General features: G+C 39.3%; 1 protein-coding gene across 1 annotated transcript in view; it reads left to right on the plus strand.

The window, feature by feature from the left end:
• Positions 1-18,856, plus strand: part of wdr11 (WD repeat domain 11) — a 347,647-nt gene extending 328,791 nt beyond the window's left edge. Inside the window, exons 28-29 of the mRNA XM_073812844.1 lie at positions 12,704-12,783; positions 13,982-18,856. Of these exons, the coding sequence (XP_073668945.1) occupies positions 12,704-12,783; positions 13,982-14,184 (283 nt within the window). The 3' untranslated portion in view covers positions 14,185-18,856. The remainder of the gene's footprint in view (positions 1-12,703; positions 12,784-13,981) is intronic.
• The last annotated feature ends 6,385 nt before the right edge of the window (positions 18,857-25,241 follow it).

Below are 25,241 nucleotides of genomic sequence, written 5' to 3' on the forward strand. Positions count from 1 at the left end.
CCCCTAACATCCCATAACCCCAGCTAACTCAACCCTAACTCATCTTTGTTTTCCCAAAAGTCAAGCCTCTTTAAGCAACCAATACCGCTGGTACAGGGCTGAACAATCAGTCCAGACCTGCAACCACGGCCCTGCACTCAACTCAGGAATACACCAAAAAAAAAACACTACAACCTATCTGGGGAGCATAACTAATTATTTTTGAGCCGCATTGACTTAAATGCCCGAAGCCAAACACAAACAAACTGCTTACCTGTGTGCACCTGATTCTTTTACACTAATTACTACACCTCTTCTCGTTTGGCTCTCAGCGAAGGCGGTCACCTTTTTATCTCCTCTCTTCCACGTAACCTTCCCTGCTTTGCTCCACTCGTGTTGTATAGTCTTGTGTCTTAACTTTGAGAGACTCCCTCCGCACTGCTCTGGAAACTAAAAATCATGGATTTGATCAACTGGTCTTTCAACGCAATTGACAACATCTTCTCGACGAGAAGCTTGGGTTCGGGGGAACCTGTCTGCCCTGCCAGAACGTTTGCAGCTGGCTACACAATGGACACATGGGGGAGGTGGCGGGTCGTGTGTCTGGCGGTTCTTTCCGTGGACGACATTGAAGATATCTATCTATTCGGATGGGGTTTGCTGACTGGATTAGGCATTGCCCTGGTTTATCATGAAATTAAGAAGACTGTGACAGCTGTCCAAAGCCCAAAAAAGCTGCCCTGGATGATTAAAGCAGTGGGCAGAGCGGTCAGCACTCAGGCTGGGACTATTAACCGCATTTTTGATAACAACTTGGAAATGACCCGCAATATGGATAACATCATGGAGATGCTCACGGATTTAAAAAAGCTGATGGACCAGAATGGACTAAGAGAGTAGTTGTATAAAGGCATGTGGCTACTCGCCCGAAGACCAAATAATTCCAATCTTATCTGCTTTTGGCCCCCCTTATCCAGCACAGGCCTCGGCCAAGGCCGCTGTTGGAACAACAACTCCCCCGCGGACGAGCACTGCAGCGAGACGCTCTTGCATTCCCTACCCCCTCTCCCACAGACACCTGACGATTGTTGACTCTGTTTGGACCTAATCAAGGTTGTCTCCATGGCAATTTGCTGTGGACTGAGGCACCGAGATTTGGATGCCGGGTAGCGACTCTCTCAAGGCCTACACACACGAACTCTTACACACACATATAAATATGCAATCACCTCCCAGTACCAAAATCCTTCGCCTTCGCTGCTTTGTACCCCCCAGCCTGACAGACGGGTCTGTGATCAGCGCCGAATATGGCTGCAGGACCAGATGGCTGCTTGCCTTGCTGGGCTATCTCCACCCCCATTCCCCCCTTACGTGTTGCAAGTTGTGTTGTTCATGATGTAAGGTGTACTATGTGCTTATGTTGCTGAGGTGTTTTTTCCCTGTTCCCAGACTGTACTCCCTTTGCAGCATAGTCTGGGGGTTTGTTTTTTTCTCCTCCCCTCCCTCATGTAATGCTGTATTTCTTCTCAATGCTCTGTCGACCTGTTCTGTCTACCCCCTTGTTTTTTATGTAGTGTATGTATGGGCAGATTGATGGCTGTAATTTCGTTGTACTTGTACAATGACAAATAAAGCTTCATCATCATCACCATGTGCCTCTTAAAAGAAACGAACGGCGAGCCCCCATATGTTACAACCGGCTCGTGGGTGCAACATTACAAGAGGCAACACAGACGGGTAAATAGAAAAAGAAGTTATTTTATTTAACTAAATAAATTTAACAAAAGATAACCAAACAATCTCTAATCAGTATGTGAACGTCAGTAGTGAAGAGTGCATGGAATAGGACTGTAAAATGAAGGTCTGCATGAATGTTAACACATCATAAGAACACAAAAGAAGCCGCTCGGTCAGGTGCAGTCACATCGTTGCAAGAATTTGCCCTCCGCACTCAAAGCATTTCATAATAACTTTGCTCAAGCTCCGGATGTACAATATTCCACTCCTCGCTCCCTTCCCCACGCCTTCCGTAGGAACGCCTCGCTCCGCGTTCGCTCCATTGTAAATTTTAATTCTCTTTTGAAACAACACCAACCTCATTGGCTCATTAAAATATCAGAGTCCATTGCAGCTCTGTAGCAGAATGCGCAATTTATTGTTCAACTCTAATAAAGCATATGGCATAAGTGTGTCACGGACCGCGCTGTATCAAGGTAAATGCCGCAAATTATTATTAGACTTTTTCTTTTTTTCTGTGTTGGTGGTTTAGGTTATTAAAGCTGTATAAATACCGACCTTTAGATTTTCTTTCCAAGTGTAAGCAGAAAACTCGTGTTTTCTTGACACGTGCCTTTTAAGATTACACAAGGAATCTTTTGATGTTGTAATTACCTTCCCCCACTCGCGTTCTTCTTTGTCATCATTACCTTTTAAAATAGTATTTTTGTATTTTCCCCGCTTGCACTGTAGTATTTCAGAAACTTTTTATTTCTGTCTTTCTTTAAAGGCGTTCTAAGCGAATCGGTGTGTTGATTTTTGAAATGTGTTTTCAAACAAACTGAGCGTAGTTAACTTCTCCCCCTCCCCTCCCTTCCGTGCTTTCATGAATGCGCCCAAACCCAACCCCCAAATCCTTCTTGGCGTTTATTGGCTGGAACACTTTGTTTTGTGGTGCAGGTTTGGCCACTGTGTTTATATTGAAGTTTGTAGAGCCTGGGCTGTCTACAGAGATCGCGGTTTTTTACAGTTTGATCAGCGGACAGGCAGCAAGCAGATAGTGAGGAGATGTGTGCTGTATGTAACAAAAAATGTTTTATGGTCTAAAACGTGTGAATTCGCTTAGAGAGCCTTTAACTTTTCTTATTAATAACTTATGAATAAGGCGGAAATCACGAGGGGGTCAGTAAAATATAATGAAAAACATAAAAAATAACATGATATTATATTAATGTTTGTGTAGTTAAACAATACAAAACAAATGCTAACCCTAATTGGGGCCAAAATATATGTTTAGAAACATTTTCAGTGCCCCTCCCTTGTCCCACAGTGTTTTTGGATCTTTCTTGTGATTGAGCATTTGGAACAAAATCACGCCACTCCTCGCTCAACTCCCACTACACAATGCTCACATACTCTGGACCACACCCACTTAACAAAAATACAAACAAACACAGGCCCAGCGCTAAACTAGGAATCCACTAGGGAGGGGCTGTCGCAAGAAGTAAAAGTTTTAGGAACCAGGTCCGGTTGGTTCAGTAGGGTGCTACTTGCGTGACCTGCTTCTCACCCTCCATGACTTTGCACAATGTCTGTGAAAATATGCGAGGGGCATCCATGAATACAAGAGTATGCCTGGACACCTGTTCTAAGGGTAAATCGGTCCAAAGCAAGGGTTCCGACTATGGGGTAAAGGTTCACAGACAGGCTGGTGTGATGTTCACTCGGTGAGTGCCGCGCAGCCACGGCCATCTCTGGCACTTAGCCATGCAGCCAATGCTAAAGCGTTTTCAAATGGAGCAGCCCGAGTGGTGCTACTGCTGCCTCAGCAGCTGCCATATGCCCCAGGAGCCTCTAAAATAATTTCAGTGGGCCCCCACTGTCCTGCATTTGAATGAATCATCAACTGAACACGCTCCTCCATAAGGTGTGCTGTCTGCGAAATCTAGTCCAGTTCCATAAAAAATTAAGTGATCTGCTGCACAGTGGCAAGTTCTCCCTGTTGACCAAAAGATCCAGTCAGGTGAGGTGCCTGAGCACCAGGTCCCTGTGTTCACACAACTGCTCTTGCGTTCTCCGCATGCAAGACATGAGCTTCTAAAGTTTTTTATTGCAGTGAAGTACATGCCCTTGAACTTGGGAGGACACCGGGCGAATTGAATTGCATAGCCGAGACTGACTGTGACGTTGGCAGGGAATTGTTAACCACGCTCCCACACACCAAACCAGCAGGACCAATGGTACTACAGATGCACACGCAATGTGGCACCTGGGCGGGGCACAAGTGTCCAGTTTGCAGTGGGATCGTATCTCACCTATAAACAGTGCCTCAGCTATTTTGACCATCCCAGGCCAAATCTCAACTGCATCCAGAAACACATGGGTGGAATGACATCTTTAAAAAGACACAAGCACACCCATGTACAACAATGTACAAACAATTTGCTCAACAATAGAGCAAACAATGTACAAACAGAAAATTAAGACGTGCGCTATCAGCAATCAAATAGTAGTTCCACACAATACAGAGGTTCTCAGTTTCTCTTTGTATACACGAAATGAACCGCGTTTTCAAAAGATATTGCGGGTAAACAGACATTTGCATCGGGACGGGATTAAATTTCTCAGAGGACCTCTGAGTTCGGCAAAAAACAGTAGGTAAATTGCTCTGGAATTCTTACGGAGGTCGTCAGAGAAAAACACAGACATGGCCGATTCGGACGGGATTAAAAACACAGAGGACCTCTGAGAAGCTCGATTTTTTTCAGAGGTCCCCTTGTAAAACTAATCCCGTCCAAATAGGGCTTATGTCAAAATTATTCGTCATCATTTCATTAACAATGAAATTATGTTAATGTTATTGAAATGATGACGGATAATAATTTTGACATACTCTGCTTAATTAAAACTTTGCTTTAAAGGGTGAATTATCTAATGTTTAGGAGTCCTAACTTTAAACATTGTTTTTGCTCACTCTGTTGGGTTTTGTGGTTTAATCCAGAAGTATAAATTATTGAAGTATTTTACTACTACTTACATTGGTCGCCAAAATGATTAGAACACCTGATAGATCTGAAAATATTAACCCTTTTCACACTTCTGCATTTGTGAAGCGGAGGTAAACACAGCTGGGGCACTACAGAACTGGATCAAAGTAGCCAGATTTAGTGCAAAGGTTTATTTATCTCCACATATATTAATAATAATAATAATAATAATAATAATAATAATTCCTTACATTTATATAGCGCTTTTCTCAGTACTCAAAGCGCTTTACATATGAACGGGGGAAATCTCCTCAACCACCACCAATGTGCAGCATCCACCTGGATGATGCGACGGCAGCCATATTGCGCCAGAACGCTCACCACACACCAGCTTATTAGTGGAGAGGAGACAGAGTGATATAGCCAATTAGTATGAGGGATGATTAGTAGGCCAATGGGCAAGTTTGGCCAGGATGCCGGGGCACACCCCTACTCTTTTTCGAAGGACATCCTGGGATTTTTAATGACCACAGAGAGTCAGGACCTCGGTTTAACGTCTCATCCGAGGGATTACTAAGGCGACAGGCAGGGTTGTAGAAAGGCTACATGTGTTTCAAACTGTACACGGGAAGGCACGTGTACAGTGTACCGTTTTATAGGACCTGTTGCAATAAGACCACGTTATATTGTGCCAAAAAGTTTGCAATATAAACGTAAAAACAAATATATAAACATGCATTTAAATCCAGCACAAAAATGCCACTGTGAGTGAGCACATTAAAAGCAAAAGTATTCATATAACGGCATTTAATGTCTCGTATTACAATAAATATAGCTCTCATGACTTCACATAACAGCATAAATTCATGAATAAACATATAAAGAAGCAGGATTGATATGCAAACTGTACTATTATTACTTAAATAAAGGTAATATTACTGAAGTAAACTTTGAGGTAAATACACTTTCTTAAGCGCTAACCGCTAAGTTTAAATAAGCTCAATAACAGTAAAAAAAAATTACATTTTCTCTCAAAACTGACACTATAAATGCCAATAATTATACTTAAAGAAACTGTACATTTATACTTCACTACCTGTGAATAAACAAAAAGTTATCTGAAATTATCAAAGCCCATCTGACAGTTATCCATCTTCACCTGCACGATCACCAGCTTTTGAGTTGCAGCTTTGACGTCAACACCCTCTCTTCGACTGATTGGCTAGAGGAGGAGCTGTCAATCTAAAACTAGCGGACCAATGGCAACACTTAAAGTCTGCCCTGATTTGCATGAAACTCTAACGGCAACTTTTGAAAATGCAAGCGCAGATTGTGGAAATAAGAGCAAGGGAAAAACAGCACAAGCATACAATTTTTTTTATATGAGCAGAATATATTAAAGAGAAGAAAAAAAAAGAAAAATATAAACAAAGCAAACGTCATTTTGAATGCAATTTGGATAACTTTGCATTCGTTTTTCAGTTTTGTGGAATATAACGTTAAATCTGTTTAAAGTTCTGATTTGCGCTTATTATTATTTTATTCATGCATATTATTTTTTGATCCGTGACCTCAATACATTAGGCAGGAAATGTATTCCATAGGAGGGCACAATGTTTGAAAAACGCTTTGAAAAAGGGAGTCAGGCTGACTACCAAAACACATTTGTAGCCAATCAGCAGTAAGGGTCGTGTCTACTAACCGACATCCTTGCCGGGGTTGCGTATGTGTGGGGCAGGTCTATCAAAAGAAGGTCCAGATTGTATTGGGGTAGGGGCATGTATGTTTCGGTGATTTCAAATGTCAACATTGCTTTTCAAACATTGTGCATTCCGCCTTAACCTCCCGGCACTAATTCGTGGGCGTGATGACATCTGTTTTTTTAACGCTGCTAACAACATCTATATAGCCTTCTGTTTACAAACATTAATATTATTAACATTACATTGTTTAAAATGTCTACGGGTTTAGTATCAGTGTATGGTCTCTGTTTTGAGATACAGATGCTCTGGCATCATAAATGTAGTATTTTGAGACAGAAGTCCAGATGACAACTGGACAAATGGGACTTCTTACCTTGTGTTGATATAACGTTAGCGAGTCGAATCCAGTCTGTTTCAGATGTGTGAATAACCCATGAAAACAGTCTAATATAATACATCCAGTGACCATTTTTGTCCACAAATGCGTATAATCCAAAAAATATAGATATAAAGTCTGTTGTTTACATCAGATTTCGCGTGAACGTCTTGTAATAGAATTTAATATGCAATCTGAGGACTATATATGAGATGGAGCCCCAGCCCTCATGTCAGCTGGGGGTTCATGTTTTTTTTTCAGTAAGTTTCACATTCCTGTGCCGGCTTTCTAAGTGTTTGCTCAGATTTGAGGTGGAATTTTTCGCTCTAGATAAAAGTTTTATTCTCGCGCAGAGTGTACAGCGGACACTGATGTTTTTATCACTTTTAACTGAGTTAAACTCAGTAATGTCGGTACTTCCAAGCATTAAACGCTGCATGGTTGTTCTCTTCCGCGCTCCATGTTGTCTCTTCATGTTCAACACTACACTGACTGACGGCGCGGAGTCATTAGTCATTGTCACTCGACTCAAGACATGAGACAGTCTCACAAAACAAAATCAAGGTTAAATAATGCAGTAATGTATCATGTTTATGGGGAAGTAATAGTGGCGTGTTTACCATTTTGGGGGCCCTATGCAAAGTCCAAGCACCAAGGCCCCCCATGTCCCAGCATTGCCCAAGGTTTTTCAATTGAATTGCACAACAAAAATATTCAGTATATAGAATTAAGTGAGATATATGTATTTAAAACAATGTAATTAATACTGCAACTACAGTGTCTTACATCTTACTAAAAAAACTAAATCAGGAAAAAGAGGAAGCATTAGATTATTATTTGTTACTGATCTAACAAACTGAACTAACAAACACCAGCAAACAACATTGTAAGTTGGTTATTGCTTGAATTTATGGATGGGAATCACATAGCTCTCATGTTCATATTGTAAAAACAAACTTACTGTGAGATACAACAAGCATATAGACTAGACATACACTAAAGATGAGATTTTAATGACAATGATGAGATACAGAATATGATTTATGTATTTTAGACATGATTTAAACCCCTGCGTGGTGTCTTTATCATGTTTATACCTGTACGAGTGTGGAACAAAAGATGCGTGTCACCGATCAAACCAAACCACCAATCACAGGTGTGAAGCCCAAAGTCTTTAAAGTAAACTTGACCATCGAGTGAATGTTGTGCAGTTACGAGAGCACAGAGAGTCGAGCGAGCGCTCATTCCAGCACTTGTGTGGCTGCTTTTGTGCGCGCTGTGCAGAGGTGCGTTGTCCCGTGGAGTTCGCTCATCTGCGCGCTCGCGAGGACGCGTGGTTTTTGTGCGCGTGACTTTTGGGTCTGATTAAACGCCATAGCCGCGCATATAATTGGTTCGCGCAGAGCAGATCACTCGAGTGGCGCATTTTCGTCCTTCTTTTGATGAGTTCGGCTTCCCATACTATATGTGCCCTCGCGAGGATGCGTGCATATATTATAATGTGCATATATTATTCTGCGTGTATACTTGCACATCTCTTGCTCGCGCGTGCTTTATTCGTGCCTTAGATTTGGGTCTGAATAAACGTAACATACTTTCGCACACCTTGTGGTCAGTAGAGGGCCCCGCAAGCCCGCGAGGCCCTAGGCAATTGCGTGGTTTGCGTGGTGGTTAAACACGCCACTGGGTAGTAACAGTAATCTGATTACTGTTTTTGCAATTGTAATCCCTTACTTTACTTGTTACTTCAAAAAAGTAATCTGATTGCAGTAGCTCGTTACTTCTAATGCATTATTGCCCATCACTGCCAATGAGAGTCTCATCTCCCATCCCCTTTAAAAGCCATGCGTGCAAAAATGCATTTACTATTTAAACAACGTGGTGCTGAACATGAAAACTATATCTGCGCTGGGCTGAAACTAGCAAAAAACCATAAGGAACAGTAAGGAAAATTACCTCCTTATGATGCCCACCACTGTATCTACTAAGTCATCAGTATGCTCTACTTTATTTAGGCATGAAAATGGCCAGGGATGAAAACGATGAAAAGGATATTACCGCTCTAGGGGGGTCTGGGGTCGTGCTCCCCGAAAGAGAATTTTGAAAATTCCATATTTAAAAGCATCCATCTGATGCATTTTGAGATACATTTTTTGCCATTAATGCAATAATATTGAAGTCTATATATATATAAAAGGTTGCCAACTGTCACTATAAAATACAGGCTACAGCAACAGTGCGGGTATGGTTTTGTGTGAATATACAGTGAATTGATTTAAGCCATTTGTCAAAAAGATAGCTAATCTCCTATTTATAACTTTATGCCTACAACATATGATAGGTTTATTAATAGTTTGTTAATTAACAGCTTTAAATTATCAGATATCCACTCTTTTACATCCCTCATACAATCATACAAAACTATAAACTAGAAACATCCGTTGGATGCAAGGGGACATAACACTGAGTATCATCTGCGTAACAGTGGTATGAGACATGATGCTTCTGAAATATAGCATACAGAGGAAGCATGTATAAGGAAAATAAAACAGGACCCAAAATTGAGCCCTGTCGAACCCCATACAAAACTGGTGCACATGATTATTTATATTTTTCAGTCTGTATGGAGAAGGTTCGATCCTTTAAATAGGAAACAAACCAATCTAAAACATGTCCCTGTATTCCAATAAGCTGTTTGCGTTTTATAAGAATACCATGATCAAGAGTATCGAATGCCACACTAAGGTCCAATAAAATTAAAACAGCACACTTGGCAGAGTCAACAATCAACAGTAAATCATTTAAAACTTTTAACAATGCAGATTCTGTACTGTGTTGAGGTCTGAAAACAGACAGATATTTATCAAAACAACCATTTTCCAGTAAAAAAAAGACGAAAACTGATTAAAAACAACCTTCTCCAAAACTTATAAAAACGGCAATTTAGAAATTGGACAGTAATTTTTTAAGATTGTCTGATCAAGATTTGTTTTTTTAAGTAATGGCTGTATGGTGGCATGCTTAAAATAGGATGCAACTATTCCACTAATTAGACTACTATTAATTATTGAGAGTAGATTAGGACAAATAGTGTCAAGTGTCTCTAATAAGAGACAAGTAGGAATGACATCCAACGAACAAGAGATGGGCTTCATTTTATGAATAATTTCCACCATATAACTGTGAGACACTGGAGTAAATTTGGAAAATTGTGTAGAATTGAAGGTGGACAGAGGGATGTCTAAAAAGGAGGGGACAATGCATGAGATATCTCGTCAATTAAGAGAAAACGCTTCCCCGCCAATGACAAGATTTTCCGTCTTTCCGCAATACCGCTATTATCCACCAGGTTGCGCAACTTTTTAAACCCGGAAGTATTGCCCTATGGCAAGCGGCTGCATGTCCGTGTCTGTTTTAAAGATCGCTCTGAATGGGATCTCTATGAAAAGTCCGTCACAAAAATTGAATTATCTCTGCTTTTTGCTCAAAATGTGGTGTTTTGGCAAAAACCTACCCATATTCAGAAGCTGATTACAAAAGAACCACTAAAGGTAGGATGAAACGTTTTTTTTTTTTTTTGAAAGCAGAGGGTCTGTTCTTTCATTTGGTATATTGTATGTTTATATATTTAAAGAAGAACATTTTCTGGAAGGCATTAAACTTTGGTGAAAATCATGAAAAAACGCTGGCCGCTGGCTGGCAACTTTTTTTAAAAACGCTGGCGGTGAAAGAGTTAAACCAAGGTTAAACCAACAGCTTCTAGGTCTTTGTAATTTAAAAGGTGCGACTGCATCCAGTATATTTGAACATAGACCATTAAACTTATTCACTAAATGAGACAATTAAACTCTATAACATAGGTTATTGGGGAAGTAATATAGGCATCTAAGAATTGTTCCGATGTAGATGAGTTAAAAAACGAACATACCGACCAACCGATGCGGTACGTGCTACGAGACTAGAAACAGCTATGTTAAAAATAATGGACTTATGATCTGACCAAAAAAAATTATTTGATACCATTTACTAAAAAACCACAGGATAACACCAAATCAAGTAACCCTTGGTTATGAGTGGGACCAACAACAGATTGTGTAAGATTAAAAGTGTCAATAATTTGAAGAAACTCTTTGACCATGGGCTTTGATGGACAGCAAACATGTATGTTAAAATCTCCCAGTATCAGGAGTCTATCGGCATGTGGCACGACAGATGATAAAAGATATGGAAACTCACTTATAAAATCCTTATTATACCTGGGGGGTCTATAAACAAGTAAGCATAGCAGTGGATTACAGCCATCCATCTTAAATATCTGAACTTCAAAACTGAGGTGAGTAGACGGCAATTTAAATTATTTCTATAAATAGTAGCTAAGCCCCCACCATGGCCAACTGACCTTGGCGTGTTAAAAAAGTTATAGTCTTTAGGACAAGTTTCAGAGAGTGGACCAAGTTCACCGGCACTTAGCCATGTCGCAGTCATAAACAGAAGGTCCAACTCATGAGATAAAATTTGTTCATTAATTGCAAATGTCTTGTTTGAAATTGATCTTACGTTTAACAGCGCCATCTTCACTTCAGTGGAGTCCGTTTCGTGATGAGTAGATCGGTGATAAGATGTTGTAGGATGTTGAGATTACGACAATGAAGAATAATCCAATAAACGAAGGTTACAGCGGTTTACTCCTCTTCTGCGGACGCGTAGTCTAGGAGAAGTACTCCTTAATGAGAGCACTGATCCTAGTTGTTTCGGATAAACAGGCCCAGCGTCACGCTTGAGAGACCATTAATACGAAATGCGGCCGCGGTCACAACTGAACGGCAAACTCCGAGAGACCACAAGACTCCGACCTTGAGGCGAAGATGCGTGGAGGTACCTCCTCACGCGTATCAACACACCGCTGCGTGATCCCTGTCTTCCTCCTCCGATGACTCTCACAGTAGAGCAACAAAGAGAGGAACGGGGGTTCATAGGTCTTAAAACCTCCGTGATTAAAATCAGAAACAGTTCCTACCGACCATCATAAATTAAGAAGAACTGAGCGATCATAAGCAAGCACTGTAGTAACTTTATGTGCGAACGAAGACACAAACAAGACAAATATAATCCATACAGAGAACTCCACACTGGCGCCATCTTGCCTCCCGCAATTGATCGTTCATGCCATTGATCATGGATGACAGGTGATCATTCTTATGTGTCGTGATCAGCACTGCTGGAAACAACAGGCAGATGACATCAAAGTACCGCGAGAGCATTTCGATAGCAGTCTCCTCTGTATGTTTTCTTGAATTGTATGTTTTGTTTAATTTTTTTATCCCCTGAACTAAAATGCTTGCCAATCTTCCCCATTTCGCTGAGCCATGTGAATCTCCATCTGTCTTTTACACCTTTATTGACCTCTGATACATCAGAGCCTTCCTGCATTAAAAGTATGTCCATGTTTTAAGTAATACCTCAGTTTAACATGCTACAATCAGAAAACCCGGAGTGTTTCACAAGTCGTCTTTATGAAAAGTGAATTTAAGAATTTTGCAATTGGCAGAAATCCGTTGTGCGACAGAAAACTTTAATCCATGGTCTAACGTTAGACAGAAAATATAATTATCCTCCTGGACAAAATTATTACCAGCTCCCATATTCTTTCTTTCTTTTCTTCACCATGAGAAAGAACTTAACAACACTTAAACTGAGCTGCTGCTGTCTTTTCATCCTAACCTCTGACGACCTGTCGCAAATTTTCAAAATAAAAGCATGCAAGTTAAAGATTTCAAAATAAGATATTTTTCTCCTTTGCGGTATAATTTTTTGCGTGGTTCCTACGTTCTTGATTATATGTTTTTTCTTGAAATAAAACCAGATGTTCTGTAAATTTTATCATTTGCATGTACAGGATTAGATGTGTCTCTGATTTTGATTTTCTTTGAATTTCCTTGCAGCATGAGATATTTTGACCGTGCTGCACTCTTTATCGACGCCTGTTTGAAATACGGAGTGATGGAGGTCAATGACGATGTTAATATCCTTTGAAAGTATTTCTCTTTCTTTTGAAAGCATGTTTAAAGACTCAAAGGCGAAAATGCTTGAGTATTTATACATAATTTCTTACAAATGTAAATGATGCATACCATTTGTTTGAATACATTTGTTCTGTTTGTTAGCTTTAAGGTCTTCTACATTTTTCCATTTGGCAGACACTTGCAGGTGCTAAGGTGCTGTACAGGTACTGTATACATTGTATTTGTGGGTTCCCTAAGAATCAAAATCTGGAATTGGTATTGCCATGCTCCAATTAACCAATTAAGTTTAAATAATTTTTAGACAAGCAAGGCTTGAAACTACAAACATAAATGTATAGGTCTATTTAAATGTGTTATGTATATAGTAACAATCTGTTACTTGTACTAATGTTTTAAGAGCAAAAATTAACTATGTACCAGTAACAAATTATTATAAATTGTAAAGAGACTAAAGATTTCTTTTTTGCTAAATCTTATCCTTAAGTAGGATTTTACCAAATCTTTAAAATCCTTTTCTCACATTGATAGGCTTCTTACTTTGATGTTTTTCCTGTAATATTACAAATTCTCTAAATAATGTAACTTCATTTACGTAATACTATGGCTTTTTTATATTAATGCTGTCATCAAAGTTCGCTCAGTAAAATACAGTTTCTATTTTTCGGGAAAAAAACAAGAACAGGGATGGCATATTGTATATAATGTACTATAGGGGCATGTATTCATTTCTCCAATCAAAAACTCTCTATAATAAAATCACCCTATGCCACTTAAACCACCCACTAGCAAATCATAATTTTGTTGAACTGTGATATAAGCTTAAGATTTTTAGCAATTTGTATAAAATGACTAGTCCTTTATATGGCAACAACACTGAAAAAGAATGAAAATAATAAAAGCATTTCAAGCATTTGCAAATGTTTTGTTTCATGTTTAAAAAATATTATTTTATACAGCATTAAAAATGTTTGTAAATAAAAAATAAGTGTCCTTAATATGAAAGGTAACATTGTATGTGAACTTAAGAGGGACTGACATTTTACATCTAAAAATCACCCAGTTGCAACATTTGTTTAAAAATGACATTTGTTTGAAATTTATAAATATATCAGTAATCATTTTTGTATTAGCTCTAATATTTATCCAAAACATCATATTCTTATTGGCAGTGCTCTTCCTTAACCAAGCCGTTTCCACATAAGCTCATAGGTGCAGTCTTTGTCAACTATGCCAAACTGCTTCACTCTATTGGCCTGAAACAGGGAGCTGTGCTGTGGGCGTCTCAGGCTGGAGAGGCAGGAAAAGAGCTGCTTGATGAGTTGTCCAAAACAGAAGGTGTGGGGCCAGAGCCCAGTCCCAGTGAAGAAGAGATAAACGACACTCTTGCAAATATAGATTGATCTCCCTCCCAGACCAGTGAAGGGAAAGGGGTATGAAAAAAGGATAAGAAACAAGAGGTGTTTGAGATGATGAGGGTAGCCAAAATGTATAATATATTGATGTCTCATGCATGCATGCATGCAAACAGACAAACAACACACCTTTCTTATAGTTTTCGACTTGTTTGTCCAGTCCGAGTTAAGTGTACATTTTTGCTGGTTGTGAGGTGTTATTAGGTGTTGTGTTTTTAGTGACATTCCCCTAACACTTACTACCTACCACACATTACGTAATGTTTTAATGCATTAAAAACGTATTTTGCACTTATTTTATTTACCCAAAATGTTTTCTTTGTGAAGTATAATAAAACAATATTATAAAAAAATGATATATACATCTTAGTATCTACATATATGACAGAAGAGAATATGCATTCTTTGTTTGAAGTGATTTTAAACTTTTTAACATTTAAAACATTTAAAGGTAAAAGGCAAAAATGGAACACATGGGGTTTTTCTAACATCTTTTAAGTGACATCGCTTTTTAAAGTGCCCATCTTATGACTGCTTTTCTACAAGTTAAATAGGTGTATGAGTTCCATAAAGCATGTTTTAAAAGTTGTTTGCTCGAAATAGCTTGTAGGAAAAGATTGTTACCCATCTTTAGTAGCCTCTGTTTTAGTGCATTTTAGATTGTGCCGTTTTGAGCTAGTCTTACATATTTATGAGCTGCTGCTCCTTTGATGACGCCCCACTACTAATGTCATGTGCGAGCATGCGCAATGGTATCGCGAGCAGTAAAGACTGTATTATTATTTTTATATATTACAAATTATTACTAACGGTTTATGTATTGCCAACAGACAAATCAAGCATAAAAGTATCACTAATAAGTACAATCCAGGAGAAGAAACTCAAGACACATAATAATTCCAGGGTAAATTGAGATGTAGCAGTCTCAACAACTCGTTTGCCCTGGACAATGCTAACAAATTCCAGTTATAAAACATTTTCAAACGATTATTTAAGACCCGGCGGGGGATGTATACTGCTTGTGGACAGCATGCTAATTGCTAGAAGCTAGCGGGAGGTTCGCCGTTGTCATGAGCAATTCGGTCCCCCCGAGCAATTCGGACTCCCCTAGGACCCCGCGAGATTCCATTGGCTGGAAAAACTCCTCATGGGTAGTTTTCTTAGCGCCTTATTACAATTCCTACAAAATCGCGTTATGATTTATGTAGTTTGAACGTTGTTAAAATTACAATTGATGTCTTTTAAATGATGTTTCATATAGTAGTATATAAATGAGGCTATAGGTGGGAGATCTACACATTGCTTGTGTCATATTATTTAGATATTATATTCTGTACCATTTCTACTTTTTACTGTCGACTACTTCTACAATTACTTACTTATTAATTACTTATACAAAACATGATTACTACATAATTGAATCACACATTTAAATTATAATTTATAAGCCATGATTACTACACTTTTACTATTGAAAAAATATATTCCGTAAGGTATGTAAATTTTTAATTTGTAAAAATAAAAGTATGGTTTTTGTAAAGCAGATGATGACACAAAAGTACTGATGTGTCTGCAACATGAATATTAGTTTATTATATAATTTTTTGGTTAACTTTTATCTTAAAAAAATTTTATGCTACTATTTTGTACCACGTAATTAGCTTGCTAGACCGCTTACGCAGACGAGATATCGCAATCACACATTTTTGAGCAGGCATTAGTGCTAGGTACCAATCGGGGTCCTAGGGGAGTCCGAATTGCCCGGGGGGACCGAATTACTCATGACACCGTATCTTGGGAAAGTGATAAGAGACTTGGGGGTACATTAGGCTGGTTGGAAAAGCCGGGTTGGTAAGGCCTGGTCCTGGTTAGTTTTGCAAAACACTATTACTTAGTAAGTTCATGTAGAATTGTAAAATAAAGCAGTTAAATATATCTTTTAACTTTCGAAAAGTACGGTAGCTAGTCACTGGCTTTGCAGGAGAAACTACGCTGCTCTAGCATCATAAATGTAGTATTTTGTGACAGAAGTCCAGATGACAACACGCAAAATATAAACGTGACTTCTTACATTTTGTATTGATATAACGATCGCGAAAAAATTCAAAAGGAATGTGACGGCAAGGCTAGTTACATCACAACGGAGCTGATTTTAAAACCGTGCAATCTGAGACTCAAGGCAGAGGACATTCAGAAACCTGTATCTCACTCAAAACAGAGACACAAAAGAACACCCCAAAACCCAGAAAAAGTGAGTTTTTCATAATATGGGCACTTTAAAAATTTTAAGCAGGGGTATTCCTTGACCTGCAGTTGAAAAATTACCTAATTTTTTAATTTTAAAGTTTTATTAATAAGCTTATCCATCAGTTCGGGTTAAATAAAGCATTGGAAAGGCCTTTCCCATGTTTTCACTCTTAAATGTAACGGTTTCATAAAGGATTCTTTGCAGTGATGCCAACTATTTTTGTTAGATGTGAATTTGGTAGTTATTAATTTGTTCCATCTTAAGCTCTCCACAGTAAAACACTGAATAATGGGAACAAATTTCACACCAGGCATCTAAAAATGTCTTTAATTAGCCAATGGATAGTTAATTGTTCGATTTTACTCATTTGTTATCAAGGCTGGATCTGGGGGCTTAGCCCATCCCCTTCCCTCTAGATTTTCCTTGTGCACCTCAAAAAAGTCCAGCTGACAATGAAAAATAAACTTTTTTTCTTGTATTATCTATTAAACATGGATATGGAGAATGTAAAAGTTATGCATATAATAAACTCACAGCCACACAGTTGTCTTTGAATATCCTAAAACTGGCAAACCTTGGAAGTAAAACAAATCTTTAAGCAGAAAAAGAATATCAGTACATTGCAAAACATTAAGCTTTAAACACCTGTTTGGCAAGGAGGTACAAATTTGTGATACATCCAGTGTTCGAATTGAAGGGGGTCTGGGGTCCCAGACCTGCTATAAGCCTCGAGGGACCCCCATAAAACACAAAAATATATTTTTTTATTAAAATTAAAATACAACATTAATTTAAAATTCTCATGTTGCCCTGTCACAAAGCAATAGGCTACTGTCCATTATTTGTTCCAATCTTGCAATAAACAAATTCAAATGATTTCTGTCTGAAATAAATATAAACTCGCAAGTGCGCCTCCTGCTGTTTTCTGGAGGAATTGACAGACTCGGCTTCCAACGGGGGGCACGCAATAGCAACAATAACTTGGAAAAACAAGACATTAAAACAACAAATACAGCAAGCACACAATCATACAACTGGTACAGACTGTCAGCTCATTTCCCGTATAAAGTGCAAAAGACCACAAATTATGAGCAAAACTATTGAACTTCTACCGCGGCGTGAGCGCAAGTACTCGACGCAACAACAAACCGCCCTCGCGCGGCGCAAGCCATTGAAATGAACGGGTTTCATAGCGCAGCGTACACCGCGTCCTAGCTTTAAAAAAAGCCGCTTTACCATAATCACGTCGTAATGCTGTTAACGGTCTATAGCCACACTTCACATTTAAGCTTACGTAATTTAAAACAACGCTAACTTACCTTTGAAATAGCTGAAGACGGCGTGTAAGAACATTAAACTTCCTTAAAACAGTGTCCTGTAGATTTGTAAATTCCACCTCAACCTCTAATCTCTGAGTTTGAGCCAGTCTGTGTTTGCATGAAGATGAAGCAGGCGGTGCTGGTTCGTTCTAAATGTTTTAATATCCATATTTTACACGATCCATAAAATGCCGCGAAAATCACGTTGATAGTATCAAGTCACATATGCTAAAGACGTAAGACGGGTGAGACGTGGCAATACATCCAATCAGTGAAACTGGTCTATTTTAATTAAAGAACACATATATCAACTATATTTTCCTCATTTGATTACATTATAAGTCATGAAACATACAATGTTTAATTTATTTTAATTATTCTTGATATATATTAAACTAATAAAAAACTTTGTAGGGGGGGCACAACAACCTGTTCGGGGGGGCACTGCCCGCGAATGCCCCCCCTTGACGCCGGCCCTGCCCCCCATAAGCTTTGACATAATTCGAACACTGGATACATCTGCATCAGACAAACATTTTTTGGCATAAATATAACATTACATTATATTTCAATGTTTTAACATCAATATAATATTACAACTTACATCTGCAAAGATGTGAGCATGTGTGAACTTGTATAAAGTAACTGTTGGTAAGAATGCAGCACATAATGCAACCAGTCTCTTAAGCACCAAGAATTTGTACAATAAATTTGGAACTGTTAGGTCTAAATTCACTGTAAACCAAGTACTTTACAAATTTAGTTCTTTGCTCTGTAATACACAGATACATTAAAAGCATGTGAAAACATACAAATAAGCTAAAAGTACACATTTAACATTGCTGCACTCACATTTATACAATCGTACACCTGTTGTACAATGATAACATCAAAGTCCATTGTGAAAATAATTGTTCATGCAGCTGCGACTGTAAGCTGCTGCGTGAGCAGTCTTACAAATATTTGTAAATATGGTTGTCAGTCCTTTTTACTGACAGGCTGACTCATCTATTTTTTGTGCACTGTGGTTTCGGTTTTAAGTATGTGTTAATGTTTGAATTGATGAAATGATTAAAACTGTTTGTTGATGCAATATGTTGTGCAAATTCTTGCCCAATAAATGGTAACATATTTTCTGTATTAATATAAATATGTAGCTTAAAAAAATTGATTGCAACCACTTATCTTAAAAAAATTGAGTAAATTGAATGACTAATTTTTTTCAGTGTAGAAATTTAACTAATTTAGTTGAAATACTTTTATTTATGTTTGTTGTTATGTAAAGCACTTGCATAAAGAATTATTTAAAGTAATAAAAAGTTTTGTTTGTCAAGAACCCCCCCCCCAAGATTTATCAAGGTTTATTTTCAAGAATATATGGCCTCTCGGCCCAAAATTCCAGATATTATACCATGGCAGACAATCTCTTTTTCATTCCTTGATATATATACAGTGCAAATCGCCATGCATACACAGAATCACAAATATTTGAGACATCTTTGCAGACATCACCTACAAGAGTAAGTTAACTTAAATATTTCTCACGTAAATCTATGTACAAAATACAAACATACAAAAAGTGCTTCTCATCTTCTATCACAGAAATTTTTGTTAAATTACAATAATGACAGATTCTTTCTACAACTGGTGTATTACTCCATTTGCCCGTTTCTATAGTTAACTGATGACCTGAGCATCTAAACAAGAGTAATGACCGTATCAGTTGCACATTCATACACCGGCGGCGGCATCAGCCATGCAAAGCGCCATCCAGCTCGTTAGGAGTCCTGCTCAAGGACACCTCGACATTTTGTCAGGTGGAACCGGAGATTGAACCACAAACCTTCCGATTTGTAGACAACCTACATGAACCACTGTCTATTTAAATGCCTGACAGGATATCATCTGATGACATTGTAAAGGTTTCACGTAACTGCATGACAGGATATCATCTAATCACATTGTAAAGGTTTTATGTAACTGCATGATAGGTAAAGGTTTAATATAACTGCATGACAGGATATGATCTGATCACACTGTAAAGGTTTAATGTAACTGCATGACAGATAACATCTGATCACATTGTAAAGGTTTTATGTAACTGCATGACAGGTAAAGGTTTAATATGACTGCATGAATGGATATCATCTGATCACATTGTAAAGGTTTAAAAAAAACTGCACAACAGGTAACATCTGATGACATGTAAAGGTTTAATATAACTGCATGACAGGTAAAATCTGATCACATTGTAAAGGTTTAATATAACTGGACGACAGGATATCCTCCGATCACATTTTAACGAGTTTAATATAAATGCATGCACTGCAAAAAATGACTTTCTTACTAAGTATTTTTGTCTTGTTTTCAATAGAAATATCTAAAAAGTCTTAAATTAAGGTGTTTTTTCTTGATGAGCACAATGACCTAAGAAAATAATACTAGTTTTTAGACAAAAAATATACACTTTAAGTGAAATTGGCCTTAAACAAGCAAAATTATCTGCCAATGGGGTGAGAATAAAAATTGTGAAATAAGATTTCTTTTTTCTTAAACACTTCAAGCAAAAATTTCGGTTACACTTTATTTTGATAGTCCACTTTAGACATTCTACTAACTATAAATAACTTTGCAACTACATGTCAACTAAGTTTACTAATTATCTAAAGATTGGTAGTTGATAAGTAGTTGATAAGTAGTTGCAAAGTTACTTATAGTTAGTAAAATGTCTAAAGTGGACTATCGAAATAAAGTGTTACCGAGGAGAAAGTTGGTAGTTGCTGAGATCCGGCATCAACAGGAAGCAGAGAGATGCGCAAAGGCGGTGGCACAAGCCAAGCAGGGCCAGTGGACTACCTGGGAAAACCTGGAGCACCATAAGATCACGTGGAGAGATATCTGGGAGATGGAAGGAAGCCAAATAAGCTTCCTCATAAGGGCCACCTACGATGTTCTTCCTACACCTAAGAATCTGAACCAGTGGTTTGGTGATGATCCAGCATGCCCTCTCTGCCAAACCCCAGCAAATCTCAGGCACATCCTCACCGGCTGCAAAACCAGTCTGTCCCAAGGTCGTTACACCTGGAGGCAGTCATTCTGGAAAGAAGACGATCCTCCGTTAATGCCCTCCCTCAACCATCAGCCAAAGTAACCAAGCAAATCCAGCCACAAAAGTGGATAGGACCTTCTTGGATGGTGACGGGATTGGAAAATGCAAGTGGAACTAGATCAGCAACTCAAGTTTCCACCTGAGATTTTAAACACCAAGCTCAGGCCAGATCTTGTTTTGTGGTCAACTTCAAAGAAGTCCCTGTTAATCGTGGAACTGACTGTACCATGGGAGGCTGCAGTGGGAGAAGCGTACGAACGAAAAAGCTGAAGTACACCGATATAGCTTGTGAGGCAAAACAACTAGGCTGGCATACACAGGTACTTCCGATAGAGGTTGGTTGCAGAGGATTTGTGGCTACATCCATAGTCAGGCTCCTGAAGGGGGTAGGAGTTCGGGGGCAGGCCTTCAGGAAAGCCATCAGAGCACTGTCAGATGCAGCAGAGCGAAGCAGCAGGTGGATCTGGATAAAGAGGAAGGACCCCAACTGGTCTGCAAAGAACAATAAGTAGGGGTAAAAGCAGAAGGGGACTCACCTGGGACGCCAGGTGGTGCCGTTGAGCTTTCTGGAGGTGTCGTGGGCCTATTAACGAAACACCAATGAAGGAGGGTGCCCACCTGAAGACCCTGATGACGTTCTTACCCCTCTCCCACAAATTAGAAAGTGCTGATTACTAGGGATAGTAACATCTAGTCCTATGAGCTGAACTCACAGCTTTGATGAAAATAATTGGTAACACTTTATTTCGATAGTCCACTTTAGACATTTTACTGATTATAAGAAACTTTGCAACTACTTATCAACTACTTATCAACTACCAATCTTTAGATAATTAGTAAACTGTCTGCTTAATATCTACTAACACTTGATTGCGATGATATCTCAACAGACATTCAACTGTCTAGAAGTATCTTTGCATGTGCATGTCAACTTATTCCACTAACCCAAACCTCTTCCCTAACCCCAACCCTTACAGTCTACTAATACTCTAATGACAGTTAGTTGACGTATAGTTGCAAATTATTGAAAGTTAGTTGACATGTAGTTGCAAAGTTATTTATAGTTAGTAGAATGTCTAAAGTGGACTATCAAAATAAAGTGTAACCTTCTCCTCTCTGCAGATGTTGCCTTGTGCCATGTAGGTCGACAAGTCCCAAGTCCAAGCCCGCCTCTTCCTTGCGGCACCTGTCCCACTACGTCTCCATGTCTGAGAGCAAATTGTGCTTGCTCTACAGCCTCAGCTGGGGTCCATTTCCTCCCAGTTGCGAGTCTTGGAGGAGCTGTTCGTATGGCTTCATCTTGAGACTCTGCCAGGGTCATGCTTAGCCTCACTTTGGTGCACTTGTATTCTTCTGTGAGGCTAGAGATAGGCAGTTCCAGTGCACTGTTTCCATACAACCCGATGTTACTGAGACATTGTGGGAGTCCCTACCATTTCTTGATGTATGCACTTACTGTTCTCTCCAGCTTCTCAACTTTGGAAATAGGAAATTCGTACACCGTTAGAGGCCAGATTAGGCAGGGAAGCAACCCAAACTGCAGACACCACAGTTTCAACTTTCCCGGAAGCGAAGTCTTGTCAATACTGACAAGGCCTTTGAGGGCTTCTTCCCTCAGCTGGTCACACTGCTCTGCATCTTTGAGACTTGCATTGTACCACCGTCCTAAGCTCTTGACCGGCTGCTCTGATACCAATGGAATGGGTGTTTCATTGATGTTGAACCTATGGTCGGTAAGCTTTCCTTTGATAATGGATATGCTCCTGGATTTATTGGGTTTCAACTTCATCCTTGCCCATGTAATGTTGGAGTGAAGCTTCGCTAACAGGCGCTTGGTACAGGCGATGGTTGAGGTCAAGGTGGTCATATCGTCCATATAGGCACAAATCGGAGGTAGCCGCTGTCCATCTTGCCGACGCTCCCCTCCAACTACCCATTTAGATGCCCTGATGATCACTTCCATTGCCATGGTGAAGGCTAAAGGAGATATGGTGCACCCTGTCATAATACCCACTTCCAATGATTGCCATGATGTTGTGTAGTCTGCGGTTGTTATGCAGAATTGCAGATCTTAAAAGTAATTCCTAACCAGATTTGTGATAGTCTCAGGCACATGAAAGAAGTTGAATGCTGCCCATATGACCGAATGGGGGACAGATCCAAAAGCATTGGCCAGGTCAAGGAATAAAACATGCAGGTCCCTTCCTTCCCTTTTTGCAGATTGTATTTGATGCCAAATCATGCTTGTGTGTTCAAGGCATCCTGAGAAACCTGGCACCCCTGCTTTCTGTATCGACGTGTCAATCAAGTTGTTCTGTTTCAAGTAAGTATTCATTCTTTGAGCAACAATGCTAAAGAAGATCTTGCCTTCAACATTCAGGAGATTGATTTGTCGAAATTGGTCGATGTTTGAGGCATCCTTCTCCTTGGGAATTACTACTCCCTCTGAGTGATAAGCAAGACGGCAGACCGTTGCTATGGTTATCTCCGTGTCAATCATCATATTTTCACAAATGCGGTTGTCACTCCTGAAAGTTTGCAGTGTGTACGAGACCACAATGTGTGGAACTCCAGCTTAACAGTCACGTCTTAACACTTACTTTGCATCGCCCGCCACAAGCTATTTGTCTGCAACACAAGAGGTCATAACGGAGAAATTAATTTCGTTCATTTGTAAGGACATGAGACCGATCAGTGTCGTGGATGGAGCAGGCTTCAGGGAGTTTTGTCAAGCAATGCAACCGAGGTACCATATCATTTTGATGTCTCTTGATTTACTTGTTTTGTGTTTGTAATATACGTTGTCAAATATGTTTAAACTTAAATAGAGTACCTATAGAAGTAGTTATGTCTCTTTATATGAATTTGTCCTGTTATTGACGTAATGCATCGTTAAACGTTGTTGAAAAAATGGACAACCAGATATTCGAATAGTTCGAATATTCATGGGTTTTTTAGGGAGAATATTCGAATGTCATTTTTGAGCAATTTTGACAGCCCTACCAGGTGTACACCCTATGACCACTATTGTGTTTCAAGCTGTCTGACACAATTCTTTAATAAAATACTTTGAAGAGAATTTTACATCTCAACCGTCTCTGATTCTCCTGAAAAAATCCACGACATTATCACTCTCTGTAACTCATAAATTAACTAGTATTGCGATCAGTGATGGGAATAACGGCGTTATAAGTAATTGGCGTTAGTAACTGCGTTATTTTTTTCAGTAACGAGTAATCAAATAAATTACTGTTTCCCCCGTTATAACGCCGTTATCGTTACTGACATTAAAATGCTGCGCGTTACTAAAATTGATCTTACTGTAGTGATTTTCAGCCGTGTATGCTCACTCTCTCAACCAAACACTGTTTTTCTCTTGTGTGTGTTTTGAGAAACATAACGGATGATGATTGGCTTAATTTCCATCGGTAGCCAACCAGAGGCAGAGTTCACAAAAAGGCAGCAGCACCGCTCACACACGCAGTCCGAGGAGCGAGCAGCAGTGTTAAAAAACTGAGCAACTTGGTCACTTTGTCGCTAGATTTAGCAACTTTCTATCACTTTAGCGACTTTATAGGACAAATCTAGCTATCTTTTCTGGCATGGTTGGAGAATTTTGTAGACTGACATGAAAATACGCGTCATTTTCTCTTCTCAACGAGCAGCGGTGCTGCTGCTGACTGTGCCCCATCTCCAAGGCCGCCTTAATGCACGGGCTTACCTGGGCTGAAGCCCAGGGGCCTCTCAAGTTCAGGGGCCTCCCAAGTTCACGTTCATATTGTTTTGTAACTCGTCAGGTTATCTGTCAATCACTCTAACTGCACGTTACATGGGTGCTGACTGGTCCGTGGTAACTTACCGTGAAATAAAATATCAGACGTAACAGATTTTTCTATTCCGCGTAATGTGCGCGTTTTCAACTTGGCATTCCTACATGTTAGACTGAGTGTGACAGAGAAACGGGAAATAATCCACCAACAAATGAAAGAGTAATTTCTGAAATTTCATAATAAGCACTGAGGTGCTGAGGTCTCTCTCTCTTTCGTGTGCGCGCTCGGTCTCTGTGCTCATGCAGCTGAGTCTCTGGCATGCAGAAGTCTCTCCAACTGTGCGCAAGATACTGTGCTGCCAAATAAAGAAAAGAGTACCCGAACATATTAATGCTGTTCGTTGTTATAAAGTTTAAGTTTACTTGCGTTTATATCAGTGACGCGTGCGCAGCTGTTGCGATGTAGTTTGACGCGATGTTAGCTCACAGTACACATCTGTTGGTTAAGAAAGACGCAACGGTAAATGTGCAAGTCAAAGCGCGACAAGACCATCTCTAATGATCATCCCCTGATCGCACCATTTATATTTATAAGCTCCT

The sequence above is a fragment of the Paramisgurnus dabryanus genome, chromosome 20 (assembly GCF_030506205.2).
Source record: "Paramisgurnus dabryanus chromosome 20, PD_genome_1.1, whole genome shotgun sequence".
NCBI classification, from domain to species: Eukaryota; Metazoa; Chordata; class Actinopteri; order Cypriniformes; family Cobitidae; genus Paramisgurnus; species Paramisgurnus dabryanus.